The sequence below is a fragment of the Salvia miltiorrhiza genome, unplaced genomic scaffold (genome assembly GCF_028751815.1).
Source record: "Salvia miltiorrhiza cultivar Shanhuang (shh) unplaced genomic scaffold, IMPLAD_Smil_shh original_scaffold_302, whole genome shotgun sequence".
Lineage (NCBI taxonomy): Eukaryota > Viridiplantae > Streptophyta > Magnoliopsida > Lamiales > Lamiaceae > Salvia > Salvia miltiorrhiza.
Window position 1 is genome coordinate 495,357 of NW_026651523.1, and position 25,090 is coordinate 520,446.

A 25,090-nucleotide genomic window follows, 5' to 3' on the forward strand; every position below is an offset into this window, starting at 1 on the left:
GTCATTTGAAATCTTGTAGTTCCTTTTGAAATCTTGTAATGTCATTCGAAATGTTAAAGTGTCATTTCAAATGTTATAGTATCATTTGAAATATAGTAGTGTCATTTGATATTTTATAGTTTCTTTTGAAATGTTAAAGTGTCATTTGAAATTTTATATTATCATTTGATATTTAATAGTTTCTTTAAAAATGTAATAGTGTCATTTCAAATGTTGTAGTGTCATTTCAAATGTTATAGTGTCATTTGAAATCTAGTAGTGTTATTTGAAATGTCTAAGTGTCATTTAAAATCTTGTAGTGCCTTTTGAAATCTTGCAGTGTCATTCGAAATGTCTAAGTGTCATTTTAAATCTTAAAGTATCATTTCAAATGTTATAGTGTCTTTCGAAATGTTGAAGTGTGTTTTGAAATCTTGTAGTGTCATTTTTATGTTGGAGTAGTGTCATTTGAAATGTTATAGTGTCTTTCGAAATGTTAAAGTGTCATTTCAAATGTTGTAGTGTCATTTGAAATATAGTAGTGTCATTTGATATTTTATAGTTTCTTTTGAAATGTTAAAGTGTCATTTGAAATTTTATAATATCATTTGATATTTTATAGTTTCTTTAGAAATGTAATAGTGTAGTGTCATTTGAAATTTAGTAGTGTCATTCGAAATGTCTAAGTGTCATTCTAAGGGGGGTGTATTCGTTGTGGATTTCCACAGACTTTAAAAAGTCCATGGAATTTAAATTCCATGGAATTCACATAGATTCCAGACGACTTTCAAAGAATTCGTGGTTGGATTTCACCCCGATTTTCACTGATTTTCGAAGACTTTACGGGATAATTTTGGAATTGAATTCCATGAAACCAGCGCCCGCGCAGAACCAACGCCCGCTAGAAGAGACCCAACGCCCGCGGAGTCCCAGCGACCGCTGAGTTCCAGCAAGCGCGAGCGCTGGGAATATGGCCTATATATACATACTCAGCGGGCGCTGGTGCCCTAATTCTCACATTCTATTTTCGCCGCTATACAGAGGAAAACCCAAGCCTCCCAGCCAAAAGAACATGCATAGAACCAAAAGATTAACCGCTTCAAATCTCTAAAATAACAAGAGAAACCAACTTCATAATTAGAAGAAAGCAGAAAGTAAATTTTTTAATGAAATTGAGGATAGAGATACTGATACATTATTCATGAATGTAGTCATCTACATTTTAGCATGCATATACATTGAAGTTGACAATTGACCTGAAGTGTTGCTGTCTCGAGAAGTATCAATGACAATCGGAAGATTACTGCACCAGCAATACCATAAGATAGTACGCGGTTCTGATTTTCAGTCAGCATATCGAATCATCAACCAACACAAAAGCTAGGTAAGAATCCACAACATATTGCTTCATGAATGTAGTCATCTACAACCTATTGTCTTTCAGTTTGTAATGAAGATCCACAACATATTGCTTCAAGCAAAGCCACCATAAATCATGCAAAACAAAGAATCGAGACACTTCTATATTCACACAACTCTCATGCTTTATAATACCTTTATCAGCAAAAGATGTGTATAATCATTTTTCTCCGGTCCATTCAAATTCTAGAACAAAACTGAATTACCATAAGTATTCAGCCAGAGTAACAGCAATGATAATAATGCATATATATACTAATACAAGAGACAAGAGAGCCTGTATTTATCATGATTATTTGAAACAATAACTCTAGTTATCCAATCAAAACCCAACAATCCACATTCTACACTATCAACAACAACAATGAAAAACAAGCGCAATGAAATCTGACAGGATAAACAAACTGCAGCAGTTACATCGAAGCGAAATCAATAATTTAATCACCAGGATAGCTCGATAAGCAGATCAACACACACACACACACACTCTCCCAACAAATTCACCTATATCATTTCGCGAAGTAGACGCTTGCTCCTCATGCTCGGCCTTCCTTGCACAAGTAACTGTCGAATATTTCTTCTTGGGGCCCTGCTGCTCAGTAGACCTTGTGAGATCGCTGGTGTTGAATGGTAGTACTTTCTACCACAACCACATCCAACTGAAATTTTTCCCAGAAAAGGGGTAAAATCAAAAGCAACAACATCCAGTATTATTTTACATAAAAATGCATGCATAAGATTAAACCTGAGAAAAGGGGGCGAGAGCGGCGAAGAATAAATCTACTGGCGACATTCTTAGGGCAATTGGCTGAGGAAGATTTAAGCAGATTGGAATCAAAATTGAAATGGACTTGGATTGATTTGGTGTGCATTGTGGAAGCCAATTTCATGGCTTTCAGAAATTTGTTTTTGTTCACCCAGCGCCCGCGCACATCACTCTCAACGGTTGCTGAGTTCCAGCGCTCGCTGGCTTCTTGGCCGCGGGCGCTGGAACTCAGCGCTCGCTTAAAACTTCATGGATTTCAATTCTCGTGGTTCTTGGCCGGATTTCGTTGTGTGTATTTTTTGGATGAAATCCATGAAAGTCATTCCGGATTTTAAGTCAATGGAATAACGAATTTGTATGGATTTTAAAAAGTCTTGAACGAATACACCCAGATTTATATGGACTTTTAAAAGTTTTGAACGAATACACCCAGATTTCTGCAGACTTTTAAAAGTCTTGAACGAATACACCCAGACTTTTAAAATTCATAGAAATCCATCAAATTCCACAACGAATACACCCCCCTAAGTGTCATTTGAAATCTTGTAGTGCCTTTTGAAATCTTGTAGTGTCATTCGAAATGTCTAAGTGTCATTCTAAATCTTAAAGTGTCATTTAAAATGTTATAGTGTCTTTCAAAATGTTAAAGTGTCTTTCAAAATGCTAGCTTGATCATTCGAGCCATCAACAATTGGCCGATCGAGTACAGAATTCTGAACCGGTCTCATTAATGACTCCAGTAAATCTGGTCCCGAAATAGAGTCATCTCTGCGCGCTGCCGTATTGTCTCCATTCTCTAACTCCATATCCTCCAGCACCTCAAACCGATTGGTTTTTTCCAAAGAATTTCCAACAGCAACATGTTCACGTCTGGGAGAAAACTTCGCTAGCTTAGAAGCACCCTCCAAAAAGTTGCTAGTTGTGATAATCGGCCGCATTTCTTTCGGTTTCCAATTGTGTCGTGGCTTGATCTGAGTAAATCCTTCCCTAGGAGCAGCATTCTTCACAGCCTCAGCCTTGGTGGGCAAGGCTTCAATGTTAGCACCCTCGCTGCGCAAATGCACGGCTGATGTGTCATGCTTATCGTCCATAGCCTCGGCCCGCACAGCAGCAACACGTTTAGAAATAAAACGCTTGCATTTATCGACCGTATGACCTGTAATCATCGCTGTGCTTAGCAATACAAGGACATTTTACCTGATTATTGTTATTATTATTATCACAGAAACTAACCAGCGCAGGTCTAACTAAAGACTTGGGATAACAAATGAATACGAAGAGCCTACGCAGTCGAGAAGCGCCTGCGCGGCCAAAGATACCAGAAGTTTCCGCGCAGCTTAGAGACAGCTCTGCCAAAGTGCAGCGCTACCAGAGCGTAGCCTGCCGAGAGCCATGCCGGAGTGCGCCTGCCAGAGTCAGACCTGCCAGAGTGCAGCCTACCAGAGCGTAGCCTGCCAGAGCCAGACCTACCAGAGTGGAGCCTACCAGAGACAGACCTGCCCGAGTGCAGCCTATACCAGAGCCAGACCTGACAGAGTACGTCTTCCAGAGTGCAACCTACCAGAGCCAGACCTTCCCGAGTGCAGCGCTACCAGAGCCAGCCCTGCCGAGTGCCCTGCCAGAGTGGAGAGCTACCAGAGTCAGAGCTACCAAAGCCAAACCTGCCCGAGTGCAGCCTACCATAGCCAGACCTGCTATTTTATTTAGTTTGAAAAATAGTATCATTTGTTCTATGTTAAAAGTTTCATTTAGTAAGAAAAATAGTATCATTTGTTCTATATTAAAGGTTTCCTTTAGTAAGAAAAATAGTATCATTTGTTCTATATTCAAAAGTTTTATTTAGTAAGAAAAATAGTATCATTTGTTCAATATTTAAAGGTTTCATTTAGTAAAAAAAATAGTATCATTAATAAATGATATTAAAAGTTTCGCTCTTTTTTTTTGTTCTATATTAAAGGTTTCATTTAGTTTGAAAAATAATGTCATTTATTAAAAGAAATGGTGTCATTTACATATATTAAAGTGGCATTCACTAAGATTTATAGTGTCATTTTCATAGTAGTATCATTTACGAATCAATTACCTACCAAATTCCCATGTAAAATGAAACAAATCTGTTGCTCATACAGAAAAGCCAGAGCATGCCCTTGCCCTTGCCACTTCTCAAGGACTAATAGGCTTAGAATCGCGTCTCTCTTGATGTTCTTGACCAAGAAGTGGCGACAGCTCCCATCTGCTTGTATGCAGAGGCGAAGAACGGATGCAGCCCGGGTCTTCTCAGGCAAGTCCCCCACATCCATCCTTCTCACCAGCAGGCCTAATCCTCCGAGAGAAATGATCTGTTTTGCGTTCTCAAAATTCTTGTCCTCATCGAACCCCATCAGGAGCTCATTGAGGAAGTAATAAGCTGCCTCGTGAGGGCTGCACCTCACAGTGAAGAGTATCTGCAGCTGATCACCGAACTCCAAAACTCAGAGCACTAACGGAATCCAATCCATCGACACCATCTGCTTCGCTTTGGGCTTCACCAGGTAAAGCAAAGCCGGAGCTTTCAAGAACAAATTAGAGCCTTTGGATTCCCGGTTAGGCCGCGCCTTGCCTCTGATGCCACTCACACTTCGAGGCAAAAGTCGAGCCCTAGATTCGACCTCAAAAATCGCAGCCGCTGTTCTGCAAATTCCGGCGAGGTCGGCTCCTCCACCGCCTTTGACTCCAGCCCCATCGTCCTTCCTCTCTCAATCTTTCTCAAATTCTCACAATTTCATAATACACAAATTCAAAAGGATCGAGCCCTAATTTATCCCTTCGTTACAGTCCGCCGCCGCCACTTAGGGATCGACGAGTGGAGGCACCTCCTGACGTCGTCCCCTTCTCTCATCTCTCATTCTCGCTGAACCCTCCGCTCACAAGAAGACGGTGAAAGGTTTAGAAAAGGGGAAAAATGTAGGGTTTTCTTTTGGTTTTATTTTTCCAGTGAGAGACAAAGAGAGGGAGAAAGAAAGAGGTGTCGTCGATGTAAAGGCGAGGACGTTGCCGAATCTTGAAAGGAACAAGCGGTGGTCTCTGGCTCCAAAATCGCACTCGCCAAGACCAAGTATTTGGGAGGCGACGACTTCTCCTTGGCTGATCTGAAGTGTGAGAAGAGCGAGAGAGGGAGAGAGAAGGAGCTGAGGTTTTTTTTTAATATATAAGTTGGATCCGGGTCTCGGGTCCGACCCAACCCAGACCCGCGCGCATTCTGTGAGCACATGATTTGAACGGCGCTCTTTTAAGTTTTTGTGTTCAAATTATAAGCATGCAAGTACATAATAGTAACTACTATTTCCATATTTTTATTTATATGAATAAAATTTCTTTTATTAAATGGAAAATGTTACAATTGGAGATTGTTTCTTATGGAAATAGTTCACCTTGTTTTATTTATTTATTTATTTATTTTGGGATAGTTCACCTTATTTTATAAACAAGATAAAAGGAGACTGGCACATAATAACCAATAAAGAACTAAAATAATCACAGTAATTGAAATTGAAATGAAGAGCACAAATTTAATTTCGGAAGAAATGGGGCTAAAATTGAAATTAATCGCAACAATAAAAAAATTATACAAAAAGAGCTAGCAAGTTAGCCAAGTCCATATGATTTAACACTAATTTCTACTACTAGTAATTGTAGGAACCTAAAAAGCCAATTAATATAATATTATACGTACAATGGAATTATATTTCTCACTTCACTTCACCACTTGTTTCTCTCTCTTCAATTTTCACTTCCAAAGGGGAGCCCACATTTGCCGTATTCTACAAGATGTAAACAAATGAATTATATAACTCAGTGAAATAATCACAAAAGCAAAAAATGAAAATTAAACATCGATCATTATATTCATTTATACATGCATACATAGTTTATATACACGAAAATTACACTATTACACCCAAACAATTATTCTGTCTTGGAACTTAGAATTGCTCGAATTTTTCAGTACCCAAAATTGGCAAACTCAATTCTACACGAAATACATTATTTGGATATCTATATATCAAGTCAAAATTCAAAAATATGCTCTAAATCTAAAAAGTGACCGAAACTAGTTTCTCCCAAATATACATGTATATAAATAAATAGGGATAAAATAAGGAAAAACTCATCCTCATGTAATACCAATGCAATTTTATGTATACAATAATATATAGTATAATTATTCATTTTTTACTAATATTATATGCATATATATATGTAATAAAGTATTTCCAACTTAAAGCAATTATATATTTTTATTCTTATATATGTAATTTTATGTTAAACATTATGATCAAAATTATGCACTTCAACGGAATCTACAATACTACCTAAAATTAAAGAATCTATATGATCTTTTCTCACAATACTACCTAAAATTATGCACTTCATTCATCTCACAATATGGAGAAAAAAATAAAACTAACTAAATCCTTGTTTTATTTTGAACAAAAAATTTAAATAAATTATTTTTTAAAGTGTTTAATCATTTTTGTTCGAATATATTTTGTCCAAATAGCATTACTGAAAATATAAGAGATTCGTGATTAGACTATATGTGATAATTGTGATTAAATGAAAGTAAAATATAAATAACTTGTGATGGAATCATATCTAAAAATAAAAAATATAATATTATGAAACATAATAATGATAAAAGAAAAAATTGCCAACTTTTTTTTTTTGAACAAAAAGAAATACAAACTCTTATGATAAGGAACGAGTGTATATTACTCCCTCTGTCCATCAATTCTTCCATAATAACACGGGTTTTAAGAAATTGGTGGAGTGTAAAATTATTAAAAATAAAATGGGTCAAAAATTGATGAACGAACAAAATGGAGTAATTTTGTTTATTTTTTATTTTTTCTAACAAAAACCTTCTTCTACATTGGGGGTTGTCAAGTAGTCCGAAGACATGTCAGAAAAAGGTGTGTCCGTCAATCACGTGCTCTCCAATTACCACCAATTTTCCTTGTGCTAGTGGGCCACCACCTCATTCATATTCAACCCACCCGCACATGTTAGCCACTCATCTTTCTTAACCTACGCCACTAAACCCACTTCCTAACCTACGCCACACACAACACAATCTATTCTATGCCAAACAATCATGTACCACTAAACACATTTTGACTAATTTAAAACAATATGCTGCACAAATTTCTACAAAATCCATTCTTAAATTCCTGTTCACATATATACCAATTCATTTGATTAAATTTGTGTCATACATGTACATGAGTCCCAATTAAGTCCAACTATTGCTTTTTTTCTTTTTTAAGGAAGTCCAACTATTGGCATTGAATTTTTTTTTTTTTGATCGGGTATTGGCATTGAATTGATTATAGGATATAATATTAGAGCCTCATTTATTGCGATCCAACACTAGTGGATTACACAATGAAGCCCAAAATCATGTCCCAACATTTTGCATGCCCCATTATTGAAACAATCAATTGAATCATCTAACTACCAACGTGGCATACAGCTATATTCAACATTACATATATATACATGCATTAATATAAATTATATAATACTTTCATCCCTCTACAAAATAAATAAATAAATTATTAATAATAAAATTAATTACACCAAAATATACAAACTTTAATCACTTCTTCACATTACACACTAATTTTAAAATTTACATTTAAATCATGAACTTTGCAACTCGTTTAATTTTTTCAAAAAATTCAATTTTGCCGTCTTAAAATTCGACGTATCATTTAACATGCCGCGTGTATATAAATGAGGCATTGGGTGACTAAGCAATGTCGTCTGAACATTGGGTAATTAAACTATATTATGTTGTTAAATGCCATTGTTTTGATGTGTTTACTCAAATTAATCTTTAATTTATATAAAAAAATGAACGAGTTGCAAAATTCATCATTTAAAATGTAATTTTTAAAATCCGTGTGTAAAATAAAAAAAATAACTGAAGTTAGTATATTTCGATGCAATTAACACTAATAAATATTACCCATAACATACTACTCATAATATATCAACTCATTTATATATCATATAGCATTACCCTTAATAAAGGTGTGATAATAATCATAATATGAGGAATAATGTGAATAATCATAAAAGTATTTCGAATTTTTTATCTTCATAAGTCTATTTACGTTTAATACTAATTGGGAATGGATGAATTGGACTATTAACTCTATTTCTTTTGTGTTATGACTAATTTTTATTTTTTTTTACACTATTTTGTGTTAGACTATTAACATAAATCAAAATCGAAAGCAAAAACATAAACCAAAAAAAAATTCAGTAAATAGAGAGAGAGAAATCGGGTACTCACTAGGTTGTTGCGTTACGATGTAACCGGCCCCACCGAAGAAGCAGGTGCCAATCGCACGGCCCTTCTTCTGGTAATAGCTATTGAACGCATACGACGCGTGGGCCTCCACCGTGTTAGGATCGAAACACGTGGACCCCGGCTGAATCGGATGGCAGTCCGCGCCTCCCTCCCCACACGCGTAATCTAGACCCTGCTGCAGCTTATCCCTCCCCGCATCCGCCTTCGCCACGCACCACGTCTGCCCGCTCGCCGTCGCCATCCTCTCCCCGCCGGTCAGCGGCGGCGCAGCCGCCTCCTTGAACCCCTTGATCCCCTCCGCCGTCAGTGGAATATCGTACACCTTCCTCTCGTCGGGGTAGAACAGCCCGAAGTTCCTCTCCGACGTCGGCCCGAATTTTTTGTTCTCATTGAACAGCGCGAAGAGGAAGACGGTGAGGTTCGCCTTAGGGCGGAGCGGCGTTCCGCCGCCGCCGAGCACGCGGCGGACTAGGTTTCCGTTGTACGCGGCGGCGTTGGAGATGCTGGCGCCGAGCTCGCTCGAATCGCCCTTCGACGGCCAGCCGGTCTCGCTCACGACGATCGGTACGTCGTCGTATTTGAGCGCGGACATCGCGGCGAACACCGCATCGATCTGCGCGTCGAAGAGGGAGTAGTAGCGGAGGCCGTTGCCGGCGTCTACGACGCCGGCGTTTGGGCGGAATAGCGCGTAATCGAGGGGGATGACGTCGGCGTTGGACTCGTAGGCGAAGAAGGGGTAGACGTTTATCATGAGCGGAGATCCGGTTTTGCGGAGGAATTCGAGCAGCGGTTTGAAGACCGGTTCGACCAGATCGCGGCGGAATGAACCGGCGGAGGAAGGGTAGGAGGTTTGGAGCGCGGAGAGGGCGATTGGGGAGGAGATTTTGATGACGTCATCGAGGTTGTACTTCGCTAGGGCTTTTTGGATGTTGTACATTGCCGGGAGGAGGAAGCGGGTGGTGTTGTGCGAGTCGACGAAGACCTCGTTGCCGACGGCGACGGCCTCGATCGCGGTGGCGGGGTGGTAGGCTGCGATGTTGTCGTGCACCCAGGCGGCGGCGAAGGAGGCGCGGCGGGCGGCGGATCGGAGGAGCTCGTTGGGGAGGTTGACGGTGAGCTTGATGCCGGAGCCGGCGAGGGCTTTGAGGACGGCGGGGTCGGAGTCGTAGACCTTGACGCGGTCGATGCCCTGGGATTTGAGGAGGCGGACGACGCGCGTCGCGGAGGGGAGGTTGTTGGCAATGCGGCCGTAGTTGACGCCGATTGCGCCCGTGGCGGCGTCTGCGGAGGGAATGGTAGTGAGACTGTGTGAATTTTGATGTGCGTTTGTGTGTGTGTGAGAGAGAGAGAGAGATTTTTACCTGCGGCGGAGACGAGAGAGATGAGGAGGATGGAGATGGCCGCCATTGATGTGAGTGTTGAAGGCATCGTGCTTGTTTTCTTCTCTCTGCTGTAGAGAGAGAGAGGGGAGTGGGAGTGAGAGTGAGAGTGAGAGTGAGAGTGGAGAGTGTAGGGAGGAAAGGTGGTAGTGATGGGGTTTTATTGGTTTTTATTTTTTTGGGAATTTATAACTTTTTTAGTTTATTTTGTAAAAGTAGAGTTATTTTGTGATCGAGTTTTAATGGCAATGTATTTGGATCCATAACTAATGTTGGTCTTGGAATGTTTGCGATACATAGATAGAAATATTGCAAATGAGATCCTTTGTCTCAAAATATATTACGTATATCACTCTTAATTTTTTATATTTTTAAATAATTTTTTATTTAATTTTAATTTATTATGCTTTAATATAATATATAGATAATTAAGAAGGGTTCACTCATCTATTTAGGATTTATAAATATTTTTTTATATTTATTTAAATTAATAATAGATTATTTGGGTTCATTAATTCAAAGTTAGGGTATATAATTTTTTTAATTTTACTTTTTCAATGATAAATACTAATTAGAATTTATAATATAATAATAATTTTTATTTTTATAAAAAATAATTTATAAAACAAATAAATAAAGAGTGGTACACGTGGCGGTGGCGCACACAATATTCTGGGACAAAGGATCCCATCTGGAAATATTGTGCTATATGTATGGTTTCTTTTTTTTTGCACAAATATGTATAGTTTCTTTTATTTTATTCAATATGTCACAATATTTGGATATGTATATTAAAAAAAGAACACTTTTTAATAAAATAAAAGATAGAATATAAGTTTTTTTAACAAATACGAAAATAATTTTTTAGGATTATTTATCTAAAAGTATGAGAGAAAAATAAAAATACAAATTTTAAATAAAAAAGAGATAATTATTTGAGAATCACAATAATATTTAATGTAAATGGTGTATTATTTGAGGTGCGTGTTATATTAATTTTTCATTTTGGAAAGCAATCTATTGAATTGAAATCGAGGGAGTATGAACATCGTTCTCATTTAGTTTATTTTAATAGTATTTATTTATTATATTTTATATATTTATTTTAATTACATAAAAATCAAAGCTTATATTATTGTTTTGTTCATTTATTTGAAGTTATAAAATAATAAATAAATGACTTTTTATCTTTTTTGTAATTTGTAAAAGCATCAAATTAATTACACCAGTAACAATATAAATTAAATAAAAATTAATATTAATGTGGATTGAACGAGAGTGGTGCTCACCAATGACGTCACTAACAATATAAATGAGAGCGAAGCTCACCGAGGGACTCACATAAAATAGTAAACATAATACTTTTATATTTATATTTAAATCTAGATCTCTAGTTGAAAAAATATACAATTGTATTTCTATTGTGGAATTTATATTTTTAGGCTTCAATAGTTGCTCCATGACTCCATCATTCAAAGAGTTACATTTAATATGCAATAACAATTAAATCACAAATCACAATTAAATCACAAATGTTACATCAGCCAGTTTTATCAGTTTATTTATTACGTTTCGGTATTGCATTTTAATTAATTCATTTAATTATGTATGCATTTATAACGTATATACTAAATTATATAAATTCATAATGATTAAACATAAAATATAATGGAAAAGCTATTAACACCTAGCTAATACACACTTTTTTTTTATTAAGGCCGCTATTGATTTTTATTCTTCTATTTAATGAACATATTGTTGATAGACTTAATTAGCTAGTATTGTGTTTAAAGGTAAATGTATAATTTAATGCTATAAATATTTATCTTCTAAGTACATGTTCTCAAATATATATAATTACAATTAAATAGCGAGTGGATTTTGAAAATAGCCACTTTTTTATAGTAAAAATAAATTTTACCCACTAATATAAAAACTTTAAAAAATACCCACATTTACCATTTTACCCTTGCATATAATTTTTTTACAAATACCCACGAATTCACAACCAGTGAATTCACAACCAAAATTTATTTTTGTTGTGAATTCAAGTTTTAAAGTTTGAATTCACAACTATAAATAGTATTAGTTGTGAATTCGCGTGAATTCACAACCCACACTATTTCAAGTTGTGAAGATAAAACTTGAATTCACAACCAACATTTTTTCAAATTGTGAATTCACAACCAATAAAATTTGAATTCACAATCAACACTATTTCAATTGTGAATTCACAACCAACGCCGATAATTCAGTTGTGAATTCATAAACTTGGTTGTGAATTCAAGAACATTTGTACAAAATTGCGCGATTTGCATCAATTTCTTCAATCTGTGATCCAATATACTTAGTATTCAATCAAAGCAAAGCTTATGCAGAAAATTTATTACATTTCCTTTCTTGAAACGAAATACATCGCTTGTAAACATAAAAAATCCCCAAAATAAGAAAAAATTAAAAAAGCCCCAAGTTCATCTCAAATTAGGGCACGATTTCCCCAAATCAGGAAACTAAATCACCGGAGACTTCGGCCTCTGCAGATCCGGGGCGGCGCGGCGCTGAGGCGGCGGCGTGTGAAGGACGGGGTGGCGCGGTCGAGGCCAGGCTTTGCTGGACGCCATCGGAAGCAAAAATCGAGAGAGATCGAGAGAGAGAGAGAGAGAGAGAGAGAGAGATCGACGCCGGCTGAGATTTGACGGCGGATGCACCGCTGCCGAGGTTGGTAGCTCTGCTTCTGGCCTAGTCGTGGGCGACGGAGTTGGCGGTGGGTATTTTTTTACAAATACCCACAATATATTTTTAGTCTACCGACAATTATATTCATTATAAATTATATATATATATATATATATATATATATATATATATATATCTCATGTATAATAGGAAAATAGATTAGCTCTATGTGGCATCACCAAATTTTTGCATTTCTATTTATCTTAATTCTCCAAGCATTTTCATATCTATTCCTTCATATTTATCTATTAGTAATTATACAAATCTAAAATTCCACATTGATTTCTTACAAAAGTTCATCAAATAAAATAAAATACTATAATGGGGATATTTCTATTCTCCCATCTAACAAGAAAACCAATCATAATTATGTTATAATTACTTTAAATATAATTTGGCTAATTAATTAATTTACTAGATAAATAGTTATATTTTTTTATTGGAATGAATAATTTTACCAGTTTTAATTTCCAAGTAGTATTGTTTGTATAGAAATTTGATGGCCAAATAAATATTTTTATTTTTTAGTATTTTAATTTGATCAATTGTTAATTTAATACTTATTTTTAATAAAAGATAAAAGAATGCAATTTTGGGATGAAAATTTTACTTGACTACTTTTCAATAGGAGATAAAAAGAAAGTAATTATGAGATAATAAAAAAAATTACACTATAAAAATTGGTCGAATGAAGTACACGAAAAATATATAATATCTCCAATCCCTAATCATTTTTTATATCGATTTTTATCAAATGAAAACTTGTATAAAAATGATATTTATATTCTTCCACTTAACAAGAAAACCAGTCATAATTATGCTATAGTTACTTCAAGTATAATTTGGGTAATTGATTAATTGGTCAAATAAATAATAATTATTTTTTTGTCAAATTAAATTTAACAAATTTAATTTTCAAGTAGTATTGTTTGTACGGAACTTTTATGACCAAATAAACAGTTTTATTTTTGATAATTTGACCAATTATTAATTTAATGCTTATTTTTAATAAAAGATAAAGAATGCAATTTTGAGATAGAAAAGTACTTGACTTCTTTTCAAAAGATATAAAAGAATGTAATCTGATATTTAAGAAAAATATATAAAAATGAGACAAATGAAGTACACGAAAAATATGTAATATCTGCAAATCCTAATTATTTTTATATGGAATTTCATTAAAAGAAATTATATTTTTATTATCTCATTTATTAAGAAAATCAGGCCCCCTTGAAAGAAGGCGGCCTCGGCATTAGATCTTTTACGTTAATGAACAAATCTTATTTGATGAAGCTGGCTTGGAAGTTAATTCAGGGAACTGTTTGGGCGCATTCAATTCTGAGATCGAGATATCTAAACAATTTTGGGGTTGCAAAGGATTCGGTGTCGAACTCTTCTGTTTGGATTGGGATGAAAGAAGAAGTCAATCAGTTGGTAGATGATTCTTATGTTTGTATTGACCGTGGTGAGCATACTTACTTTTGGCGGGATGATTGGCTTGGGTACAAGCTTGTGGATAAACTTAAAATTCCGATATATATGCATGATTTTCTGAGCTTCTCGGTTAGTGATTATTTTTATGATGGTGTTTGGCATTTCACGACATCCTTTGTTTCTCGTTATCCTGATATTGTGGATGATATTCTGCGTATTCCGATGGGCGGCCAGAGGGATACGAGATATTGGAAACAGTCGGTTAAGGGTGAGGTTTCGGCCTCTTTGGCCTTTTCTAATATTTGCCATCGTTTTCCTGCTGTTAGCTGGGGCAAATGGATCTGGGAGGACTTTATTCCGATGAGGAGATCTATTCTCTGTTGGCGTGTCCTCCATGGGCGATTGCCTACTATTGATGTTCTGATCCGGCAAGGTTTAATTGCGCCCAATGCTTGTTCTTTGTGTCTCCGAGATAGTGAGACGATTTCGCATGTGCTTTGGGAGTGCTCGTGTGTTCGCCCTCTTTGGACTGATTTTTTAGGTTGGTTTGGTAAAGAGAATCTCTTGGGGTGCATGGATATTCATTCCTTCTTAGTTCTGGCTTGGAATCTCTCTTGGAGTTCCCAAATTGGTTCTTTTTGGAAGGCGGGAATTATCACTCTGATGTGGCGTATCTGGTCGGGACGCAATGCGCTTATTTTTGAGGATTTGTGCTTTGATAGACGTGCGGTTTTGGCCTTTGTCAAGGCTTACTTTATGGAGATTGATGGGGTTTTCCGGAAGTTGGGTAATATTTCTAATTCCTGGGCTGACTATTCGATCACTCGTGCGATTGGGGTGAGGAGCCGTGCTGCTCCTCCCCCCTCTATGGTGGAGGTTCACTGGTGGCCTCCCGTTGGTCAATGGATTAAAGTTAATACAGATGGCTCGGCGGCGGGAGCTCCTGGAGTTATTGCTGCGGGTGGGGTTTTTCGAGACAAGTGGTCACATGTCCGAGGTTGTTTTCATTTTAAAGGCGGCAAAGGCTTTGCTTTCGAGGCGGAATTGTTGGCTGTGATCTATGCTATTCACATTGCTCATACCCGAGGCTGGCGGCATTTGTGTGTTGAGGCTGACTCTATGTATGTGGTTCACCTTTTGTACTCTCGCTCGAGTGATGTTCCTTGGAGATTTAGGGCGTTTTGGCAGCATACTCTTCGCCTGCTTCGGGATTTTTCTTTGATGGTCTCGCATATTTACCGTGAGGGTAATCAACCGGCAGATATTATGGCCAATGATGATCGGCAGGAAGGCTGGTGGCCTTTTGCGATTGAGGAGATTCGGATTGCGGTTGCAAGGGATATGTCGACGCATAGTCATATCCGTATGGTTATATAAGCAGGTTCGTTGGTTCCCTTGGGCTTTGGTTGGGTTGTTTTCTTTTGTTGTTGGTCTCCTGTTTTCTTTCTTGGTTCTTATTCTTCCGGTTTTCTTGAGCCGAGCTTCTTAGGGGTGATGGTTAGGCCGGAACTCCTGAAGTTGTCTCTTCCCGCTCCTGAACCGAATGTGAGTCTTTCACGAGTACTCTTTTTCCTTCTAAGGTCTCTTCTTCTTAGAAGGTTTTAATGAGGCTCCGTTTTTTGTTTGCTCTCTTTTGCGCTTTCTTGGATGTTTTGTACTCTTTTTCTTTTCCTTTAATACAAGCCTTATTCTCATCATTATTAAGAAAATCAGGCATTAATCATGCCCCACTTACCTTAAATATTCAAAAAAAATTAAAATGTGTTGATTAAAATTTATAAATAATTCAATTCAATTTAAAAGTTGCACTTTGTCAGCAAAAAATAATTCAATTCAATATTATTGTAGATTATTAGTTATTACATTGCTACGTTTATCTACAATCTTATTCCTTAATTATAAAGAAAAAGATACATGAAATATATTTCATAAGAAATATTTCCTCCGTTCATAAAAAATAATCTTAGAAGGGGATAATACGAATTTTAATGAAAAATGATTGAGTTTATTGTGAATGAGAAAAGTCTCACTAAAAAATATAATATTAATAATGATAATTAAATGTATTTTTAATGAAGATAATAGGCTAACCATGTGATAAAATTTTTTAAAAATAGAAATAGATTAATTTTTGTAGATATTTTAAAATGATAAAAATGGACAAATTTTTGTAACGCATGAACTATTAATTACACATTTTTATAATATACTACTATAGTTTAATTTTTTAAAAAAATACTCCCTCCGTCCCATGAAGCGTGACCCATTTCTTTTCGGCACGAGAATTAAGAAATTGGTATTTTGTGTGTTAAGTGTGGTAGGTGAAAAAGTGAAAAAGTGAATAAAGAGTAAATTTTTTGTCATTTTTAGAAACAGGTCAAGCTTCGTGAGACAACCCAAAAAGGAAAGTGGGTCACGCTTCGCGGGACGGAGGGAGTAGTTGTGACAAAAAAATGAAGTCGGCCACAGCGAAGGGTAGCGGGCCCATGCAGGGCTGCAATCCGCTACACCACCACATGGTCCCGGCTGTGATTGGGTCCCACAGAAATCGACTGTTTTCTAAATCTAATTGGGGAGGGATAAAACAGTAATAAAATGGAATTTGGTTTTTAGCAACAGTAAATTAACGGTTGTGATGCAGCATCAACGGCTGTGATGCTGTCCACGTGGCAGAATAATTCCTCGGGGAAGTATCTATCTGGTCAGAATTTTTTGACTGCTGTCGTGTTTATAAAGTCCTTTTTATACTCCCGAGTCAAATAGTCACCCCAAATTTTGCTTTCCCCACCAAAACCAAAAATGTTTTTAATTTGGATAATAATCATTTTTCGCCCACATTTGATTGAATGTTTTTAGAGGTTGGAAAGAGAATCAAGTAATTGAATTAATTATTTGTTGTTTGATTTAGATAATGAGATAATTATTACTATTACTTGAGGGTAACTCAATCACCCAATTTATTATCCCTCAAAATAGAGAGAAAACAAAAAAAATAGAATCTCTTACTAATAATTCCATTCCATTATTAAACCAAACACTCAATAAAAGTAATTATTATTGTTATCATTCCACTCCTTTATTTGATTTCATGCCATTTTCATTCATCTACTTGAACCAAACGAGCACTTAGTTAGCTATGGTTAACGATTCAGTTCAGCTCGAGCGGTTTTTAATTTTATTTATTTATTTATATTTTCTATGTTCCCTCGAATAATTTCTTAGTATGGGACGACATAAATTTTAAAGAAAAATTATTAAATGTATTGATAGTGAATAAAAAAATATTACAATTGATACTCCCTTCGTCCCATGAATCATGACCCAATTCTTTTCGGCACGAGAATTAAGAAATTGATATTATGTGTGTTAAATATGGTAGATGAAAAAGTAAAAAGGTGAATGAAGAATAAAATTTTTGTCGTTTTCAGAAACATGTCAGGTTTCGTGGGACAAATCAAAAAGAAAATTGGGTCATGCTTCGTAGAACAGAGTCACAGAGGAAGTATTAAAATTTGTGAAAATGCGTTATAATTAGTATTGAAAATAATAAAAATTTGAAAAAAAATAAAATAAATAAAGTATTATTAGTGGTGGGATAATATGTTAAAATGAATATGAAATTATTTGTGGAACGTCTCAAAAATGAAATATAGAAAACTCGTAATAATCCGCAACTGGTATAAGATTGCCCCAAATCCGATGCAAGATTGATATTTCTACTTTTAATTATTTGAAATTTATTATTTTATTGATATTTGTGGGGCGAAATTGAGTGTGCCGTTACCTTAAAGCTCACTTTAGGTTATGTGGTACTTTACAACTTTGGATTCTTATTACAGCATGATTTCACTCCATCTCACTCCAATCATTTTATTTCTTTTAGCCATGAATATTAAAGTACAAAATGAATTATTAATAAAGTTTTAAAAATTAAAGTAATTTTTAGAAGTATTTATATCAAATTATGTAAGAGAAAATGTAGAGAGTAGTATATTGTAACATATTGTCTAATTTATGAATTATGTCAAGGGTATCTGTTAAGTGTCTCAAAATAAAATAAGATATTTAAAGTGGGATAATTCAAATAAAAAATAAAATGTTTTAAATGAGACGAAGGGAGTATTAATATATGCGCGAGAAATGAGATCATAATTTTGATACCCTGATTTTGTTGCATTAGAGTAAGTAAAAGATTATGGGATTTGTGGATTGAAAAAATATTTTGCACTTTTACTGATGTCATATTATAGATAGATCTATTCAAATTATTGGTCATTTTATTGATGTTTGTATCTAAATATGAAAACCATCATATAAATTTTGACTTGAGAATGATTTTATAAATTGAAAAATGTGTATAAAATGGAGAAATGTGAGCCGAGAGAAAGGGACTCGTCAAAGTTAATGTGCTAAATAGTTAGATATTTTTTATATAAATAAGTGTGAATGAAGTTTAAAATATAAGAGATAGTTTTCAAAAAAAGATAGACTTAAATTTTCGTGAACGTACAAGAATAATAAAAGTATAATTTTCATGGACAGATGAAAATAATAATAAGACTATAATTTTCGTTAATAGATAATTTTTTTTTGATCGGACAAAGTAATGTTAGAAGTTAACAGTTAGTACCCCAAACACTCCAAGAAATCACCAAGTCCACCCTTATCTCTCCAATCACCAAATTCGCTCCCAATGGAGATCGAACCCGAGTCTCATCACTAAAGTGAGGACCCGGTGGCCAGGTGAGCTAAGCCCCCTGATTCGCGAATAGATAAAATATTATGACATTTTTCTTGATTTTGTATGATTGTATTGCACATTATATATAGGTATTTTATTTTTTCAATGTCTTATTGTGGACAGGTCTAGGAGGCTTCACTTTCATTTTCCCAATCAATATGTTATGATACATATTTTACTTTTTCTTTTTAGTTTTTATATTATCATAGACATCACTAGAAAAAAAAAGAGTTGTATCCATAATTGAATTTGTGAGAGATTAATAAAGGTAGGATAGGATTAGGAATATAGGAAACGGCTAATAATGTTACAAACGTGTGCTTTGAAATGCTGATTAATATGTAGCAAATGCTGATTAATTAATGTAGCATCCACTCTCCTATATTTATTGGGATATTCATATTTCTTTTAATGTGTACATTATAATAATTTCAAATTTTTTTAATTATTCTTTCTAGAAATAGGTTGACCCTACTTGTCACTTATAAACTTTCTTTAAAAGCTAGATATATTGTGGTAAGTAGTTAAGTAAGTATAAATATAATTTCCATTATATAATATCCAACGATCATATTGTCCTTTAATTAGCCGTTGGGAGACATTAATTACATTAGTCATAGCCATAGGGGACGAAACCTACTCCATAATTACAATTTAGCCCTCCAGCTAAAACATGTACAAATTTAATTAACATCGGCATGTTCACATTTTAATTGCTAATTGTGAATTTAAAAAAAAAAATTATTACACGAACAGAAAGAAAAAACACACACTCTAACATTCTAGATGACTCGAAACCCCCGACCTATTGATTGGAGGAGAAGCGTCTTACCAACAGACTGCGCTCTATCGTCTACTAATTGTGATTTATGATGTCGAAAATCATCACATATGTTCGATTAATTGGGATAAAATATTGTTGGACTTAACCAATGTATTTTACGAATTGAGATTCATTCTACCATATGTAGTATCTCGCTTTATGTCTCATGTTCGATTTTTTTTCTTCTTTCACCTTTTTTTGTTCAATTTCAATTTTCTATGCTTTAATTTAATTTTGTTATTATTTAGTAAAATTTTAACTTTTGAAAATAAAAATGAAATATGATTCATAATATTATAATTATTTATTTTAATAAAAATATTTTATTAAAATAATAAATATAATATTGAGACACGATGACACATATAAACTTATGAGAAATTGTATCTTATTTGGTATTTTACTAGCTCGATCTCCCTTTAGTCACACTCAAAAAATTTTAGTTTCCAAAATTAACAAAGAAAAATGATAGTATAATTAGTTGGCAAAAAGATGGAATGGATATCCAAAAAAGTGAAAATAACAAACACTTTTTACTTTAGTTATCTAATCTTTTTTTTTTCCCTTTTTCTTTTTTCATTGATCAATTCAAGAAAGTTGAACTACTAAATAAAGAATTACTATAAAGGACTCCGAAAAGAAGAATCTATGAGTAATGGACAAAATATAATGTCAAAATGTTGGAGAAGAATCTATGTGTTTGTTTAGATAAAACTTTATAATACTAAAGAACTAGCACTTGCACCCCCGTGCAATGCACGGAAAACGTTTTTATATTTTTAGATATATAAATTGATACCAACTTAATTATCATATTTATAAATATAAGAAAAAAAATTAATTTTCACTTAATATACTATTGTGTTGAATATTAAAAAAATAAAAAAATAAAGAAAAATTCACAATAATAAAAATTGATATTGTGAAAAGGCATAAATAATACTCCCTCCGTCCACAATTTAATGCCCTATTTGGGTGTGGGTACGGAGACTAAGAAATCTGAAAAAAGTGTTGTGATGAAATATAAGGGTAGTTGACTAAAGTGATAAAGGTAGTTGACTAAAGTGATAAAGTGATAAAGTGTAGTAAATATAGAATATAAAAGTGAAAAAGGTGTTTGAAGGTGGGTCCATTAGTGGCAAATGGTAATAAATATATAAAAAGTAGGAGAGTAAAAGGGTACAAAAAGCAAAACAAGACATTAATTTGTGGACAGTTTTTTAAAGCCAAACAGGGCATTAAATTGTGGACGAAGGGAGTAAGTAAAAAGAATAAAATAAAAAAAATTGATTTATTCAAAAAAAGAGGAGAGATGAGAGAGAATTTTTAAAAATCATTAATCTTTAAATAAATATAACTCTCCATTTAAAATCAAATATTTACATAAAATATATCAAATTAATGCTCTTATCATGATATTTAATTTGATATATTTTATAAATAATTTTAATTTCACAATTTTAGAAAGAAATAATATAAAAAAATAAGAACACAAAGAAAAAATTATATTGTACAAATAAAACTTCAATTTTTTATAACTACAAAATTGCCACTTACTCCCTCCGTCCCGCTCCAAATGTCTCTTTTCTAGATTAAGAAATGTGTATAAAGTAGATAAAGTGGGTATAAAATAGATAAAGTGGGTTGGTGGAAATTGTTTAAATATTAAGTATAGAGAGAGAGTTTATTGCCAAAAAAAGAAATGAGACATTTGGAGTGGGACAACCCAAAATAGAAAATAGGACATTTGGAGTGGGACGGAGGGAGTATTAATTTTGAAATCAATTTGAAATTGAAAATTATCTTCTTAATATATTATAAATTATTATGTAAATATAAATTTATTAATTATTTATAACCAATGCCTTATAAATTGTGTATATATACACATATAAACATATAATTCATTATGGAATTATAAACGTGGGTTATGCAATTTTTCTTATTAGACGTGGGGTGTGCATTTTTTTAAAAAATTATGGGTTATGCAATTTTAATTGAGTTAGTTACTCAATTTTTGAATATATACAATAAGTCATTATTTTTGTAGGAAATCACAAAATTGCCATTGAAATTAATTTGAAATTGATTTTCAATTGAAAACTGCCTTTTTAATATAGTATAGATTATAAATCTGGATCTATCAGATATTAAAAACCAAAAATTAAAAAAGAAAATGGCGCCAGTTTTAAAATATACCTTAATTCTTATAAATATATTTATTTCTATCAGGGTCATCGGCGTTACCAATAATAATAATAATAATAATAATAATAATAATAATAATAATAATAATAATGTGAAATTTTACTATTTCATTTCCCATTTTTTATACTCTAAAATACTTTTCTACCTCATTTTCCTAGTGGATAAAAAATGACAAAGTAAAAAAAAAAAAGAGGAATGAAAAAGAAGAAGAAGATTCTCACTTTACTAGACATTTCATTATGGAGTACTTATTTTTTACTCCATCTTTTCAAAATTTAAATCAAGGAAAAACTATTTATTTTCTTCCCTGGATTGAGTAATTTATTTTAGAGTCAATTGGTTGTAAATCCATAAGCTATAAATGAATTATGTTTTTTCCTATATTCTATAAAGTTAGGCGAATATATACACGAACCTTGATGATTTCCGAAATTTCCCAAAAATTTATTTATAAATATATGAAAGCTTTATCACTTTATAAATAAAGTGATTTTTCCCGCAAAAAATCACTTTATTATTTTTGGAAGTAACTTTTTTTTTCTTTCTAATTTTTGTTATTCGTTTCGTCTACTCTAAATTATACAGATATTTTTTTGTTATAATTTTTTTCTATTGATACAATTGATCACATTTTCATAGTTTTTACCGTGTAGTTCTTATAAAATGAAATGAAATCGTGGCTTCACACTATCTTATATGACCAGTATTGTTTGTTTATTTAATAAAGTATGTAATAACATATTTTTGTCTAAAAATGATTATAAAATATTTCCAGAGCATATACAATATTTAGTTACATGTTTATTTAATGAAATATTTATCACATATTTTTATCTAAAATGATCATAAAATTTTCAGTTAATGCATATATGATATTTAGTAAACTTAAATAAAATTATTAAAATATTAACATTGATCAAGATTTATGATTTTATATGGACTTTTAACAAAATTATTTATTTATTTATTTATTCTTTCTTTCATGAACATTCAGTTAGCAAGTATAAAACAAAGGGTAATATCATCAAAACCCCTTAACTATACCCGCTTTGTCAAAAGTACCCTGAAAGTTTTGAAATGTTCTCTAAACCCTCAAACTATCAGGTTTTTATCAAATATATCTCGCATTTATTTTCCGGTCACAGAAACGTGATGTAGCTCGTCGGATGACATAATGTAATTTATATTCTATTTTTTAAAATGACATGACAAAAACGACGTTGTTTCATACCATATTATTTTTAAAAAAAATAATTCATCCTGGATTTTAAAATTCACGCTGACACGTATTTTTTCTGGTAGAGGAAATTGCTTTTAATTAATTTAGAAGCCCTAATTCAAATTACGGGAGAATAATTAACTCTTATCCATTCATTCACGCTTCAGTCTAGATTCTTTTAAATTCTTCATCATCCTAAATTCGACGAAAATTCGCTCAGACTTTGACTTTTTCGGGTAATACTTTCTTTTTGGCTATGTTCTTCACGATACTTCCCCTCCCCCTGTCGGAGCTATTAGAGTGGATTAATTTTTTTAAATGATATGGTACGAAATGACGTCGTTTTTGCTACGTCATTTAAAAAATAGAATATAAATTACACTGTGGCATCCGACGAGCCACATCACGTTTTTAGTGACCGAAAAATACATACGGGATATATTTGATAAAAATCTTATAGTTTGAGGGTTTGAAGAACATTTTGAAACTTTCAGGGTATTTTTGAACATTTAAGATTAATCAAGCCACTGTAGTTGTGTATCAATTATAATCGCCCAAATTTATTATAATATAATCATGGCACTATTATTTATAATATTATTTAATTTTTTATCACTTAAATATGACTTATAATCGGACTTTTTTTTTTGACAAAATCACTTATAATTTTGGTTGGAAAGTTTAATTGTTTGTTGGCCGAATTTGATTGAGTTAATTTATTCATTTAATGCAAAAAAAATATTTTAAAATATCATGATCCTTGAACATCTATTTTAGGATAATTGTTGCCAGGTTGTATTTGTTGTTATTCTTATCAAAATACAAATTTTAAAATTAAACTATATATTCATTAAATATAAAAATATATATTTTCATCAGCTAACAATGCACATCCAAGCTTCATAGGCCGGAAATGATGAACATAGTAATAGTATCCAATAAAACAACATCACTGAAAAATAGTTTTAGATTTTTTAGCTTCTAAGCCAAACATAAAATGATTAATCATATGCAAGCAAACCTTTTTCTTTTCTCTTTGCCATTTTTACAATTTTGTTATTGTTTAGAAAAATAGAAGAAAGGGGTTTTTATTGGGCTATGATTAGTATTATGAATTTATTGGGCTCCTAAAAAAGGGGCTCCATAATTTGGTTGAGATTGAAAGAAATAAAAATAATATTGTGGTAGTATCTCATAGTTTTCGAAATAAAATTATTTTGTTTTGTTAATTTAAGTGTTTAATTATTTATTTAGAGTTTTAATTTGCAACAATAAAATAGATTATTTTTTTAATTACATGACATATTAAAATGTATAATACAAGAATATTTAAATTAATATTAATAATATAAATACCACACGACATAAAACATCATAAATTTATTTTAAAGTTTTGTATTTTTTGCTTATTTAATAATAATAATAATAAATTAATTTCGATATAGTATTTGTTTTTATATGAAATTATTAATTAAAAAATTTGGGGCAAATGTATAATTTGAAAGAAATATATAGGTATGATTGAATAAGTATAAAAAATAAGTGGAAAGAGAATATTTAAAGAATATTCATTTGGATTTGAGTTTGGTGTAAATGGTTGGAGAATAATTACTGTTGGAAGTGACATATACTGCAAAATGAGTTTGGGTTTGGTATAAATGGTTGGAGATGGTCTAATTGTTTTGGACACGAAAATTAAGGAGAATATTGGATAAAAATGGCCAATTTCATGTAAATGAGCCAATTTTAGTGGGACGTTACAAGATAAAAAAATGAGTCAATTTTAATGGAACGTAAGGAGTAACTTTGTCGGTATCTGATTCAAACAGGGACTAAAAGTTTTGTTTTTGAAACACATAAATTTTGAATTATTGTAATTGATGAGGACTAAATTATGCATCAACGTTGTGTTAATAGTGGTGGAGTATTTCTTTCAATTATTATTAGTATTTAATGTTTTTTTTAGGGATATTAGTATTTGATGTTATTATTATTGTTATTTCGAGTATTCAGTATTGCGCTGACTTG

The 25,090-nt window shown here is 33.0% G+C and overlaps 1 protein-coding gene across 1 annotated transcript; it reads right to left on the bottom strand.

The window, feature by feature from the left end:
* Positions 1-5,711: 5,711 nt before the first annotated feature.
* Positions 5,712-10,181, bottom strand: LOC131003965 (glucan endo-1,3-beta-glucosidase 3-like). Its single transcript, XM_057930537.1, has 3 exons — positions 9,884-10,181; positions 8,505-9,803; positions 5,712-5,964 (listed from the first exon to the last, which is right to left on the bottom strand). The coding sequence occupies exons 1-3, from the start codon at positions 9,948-9,950 to the stop codon at positions 5,924-5,926; spliced, it is 1,407 nt and encodes a 468-aa protein (XP_057786520.1). The 5' UTR covers positions 9,951-10,181; the 3' UTR covers positions 5,712-5,923.
* Positions 10,182-25,090: the final 14,909 nt, after the last annotated feature.

Coding starts and splice junctions, on each gene's coding strand:
- LOC131003965 (XM_057930537.1), bottom strand. CDS start 9,950: ATGCCTTCAACACTCACATCAATGGCGGCCATCTCCATCCTCCTCATC. Junction 9,804..9,883: donor CTCTCTCGTCTCCGCCGCAG/GTAAAAATCTCT, acceptor TTCCCTCCGCAG/ACGCCGCCACGGGCGCAATC. Junction 5,965..8,504: donor CATCGTAACGCAACAACCTA/GTGAGTACCCGA, acceptor TACATCTTGTAG/AATACGGCAAATGTGGGCTC.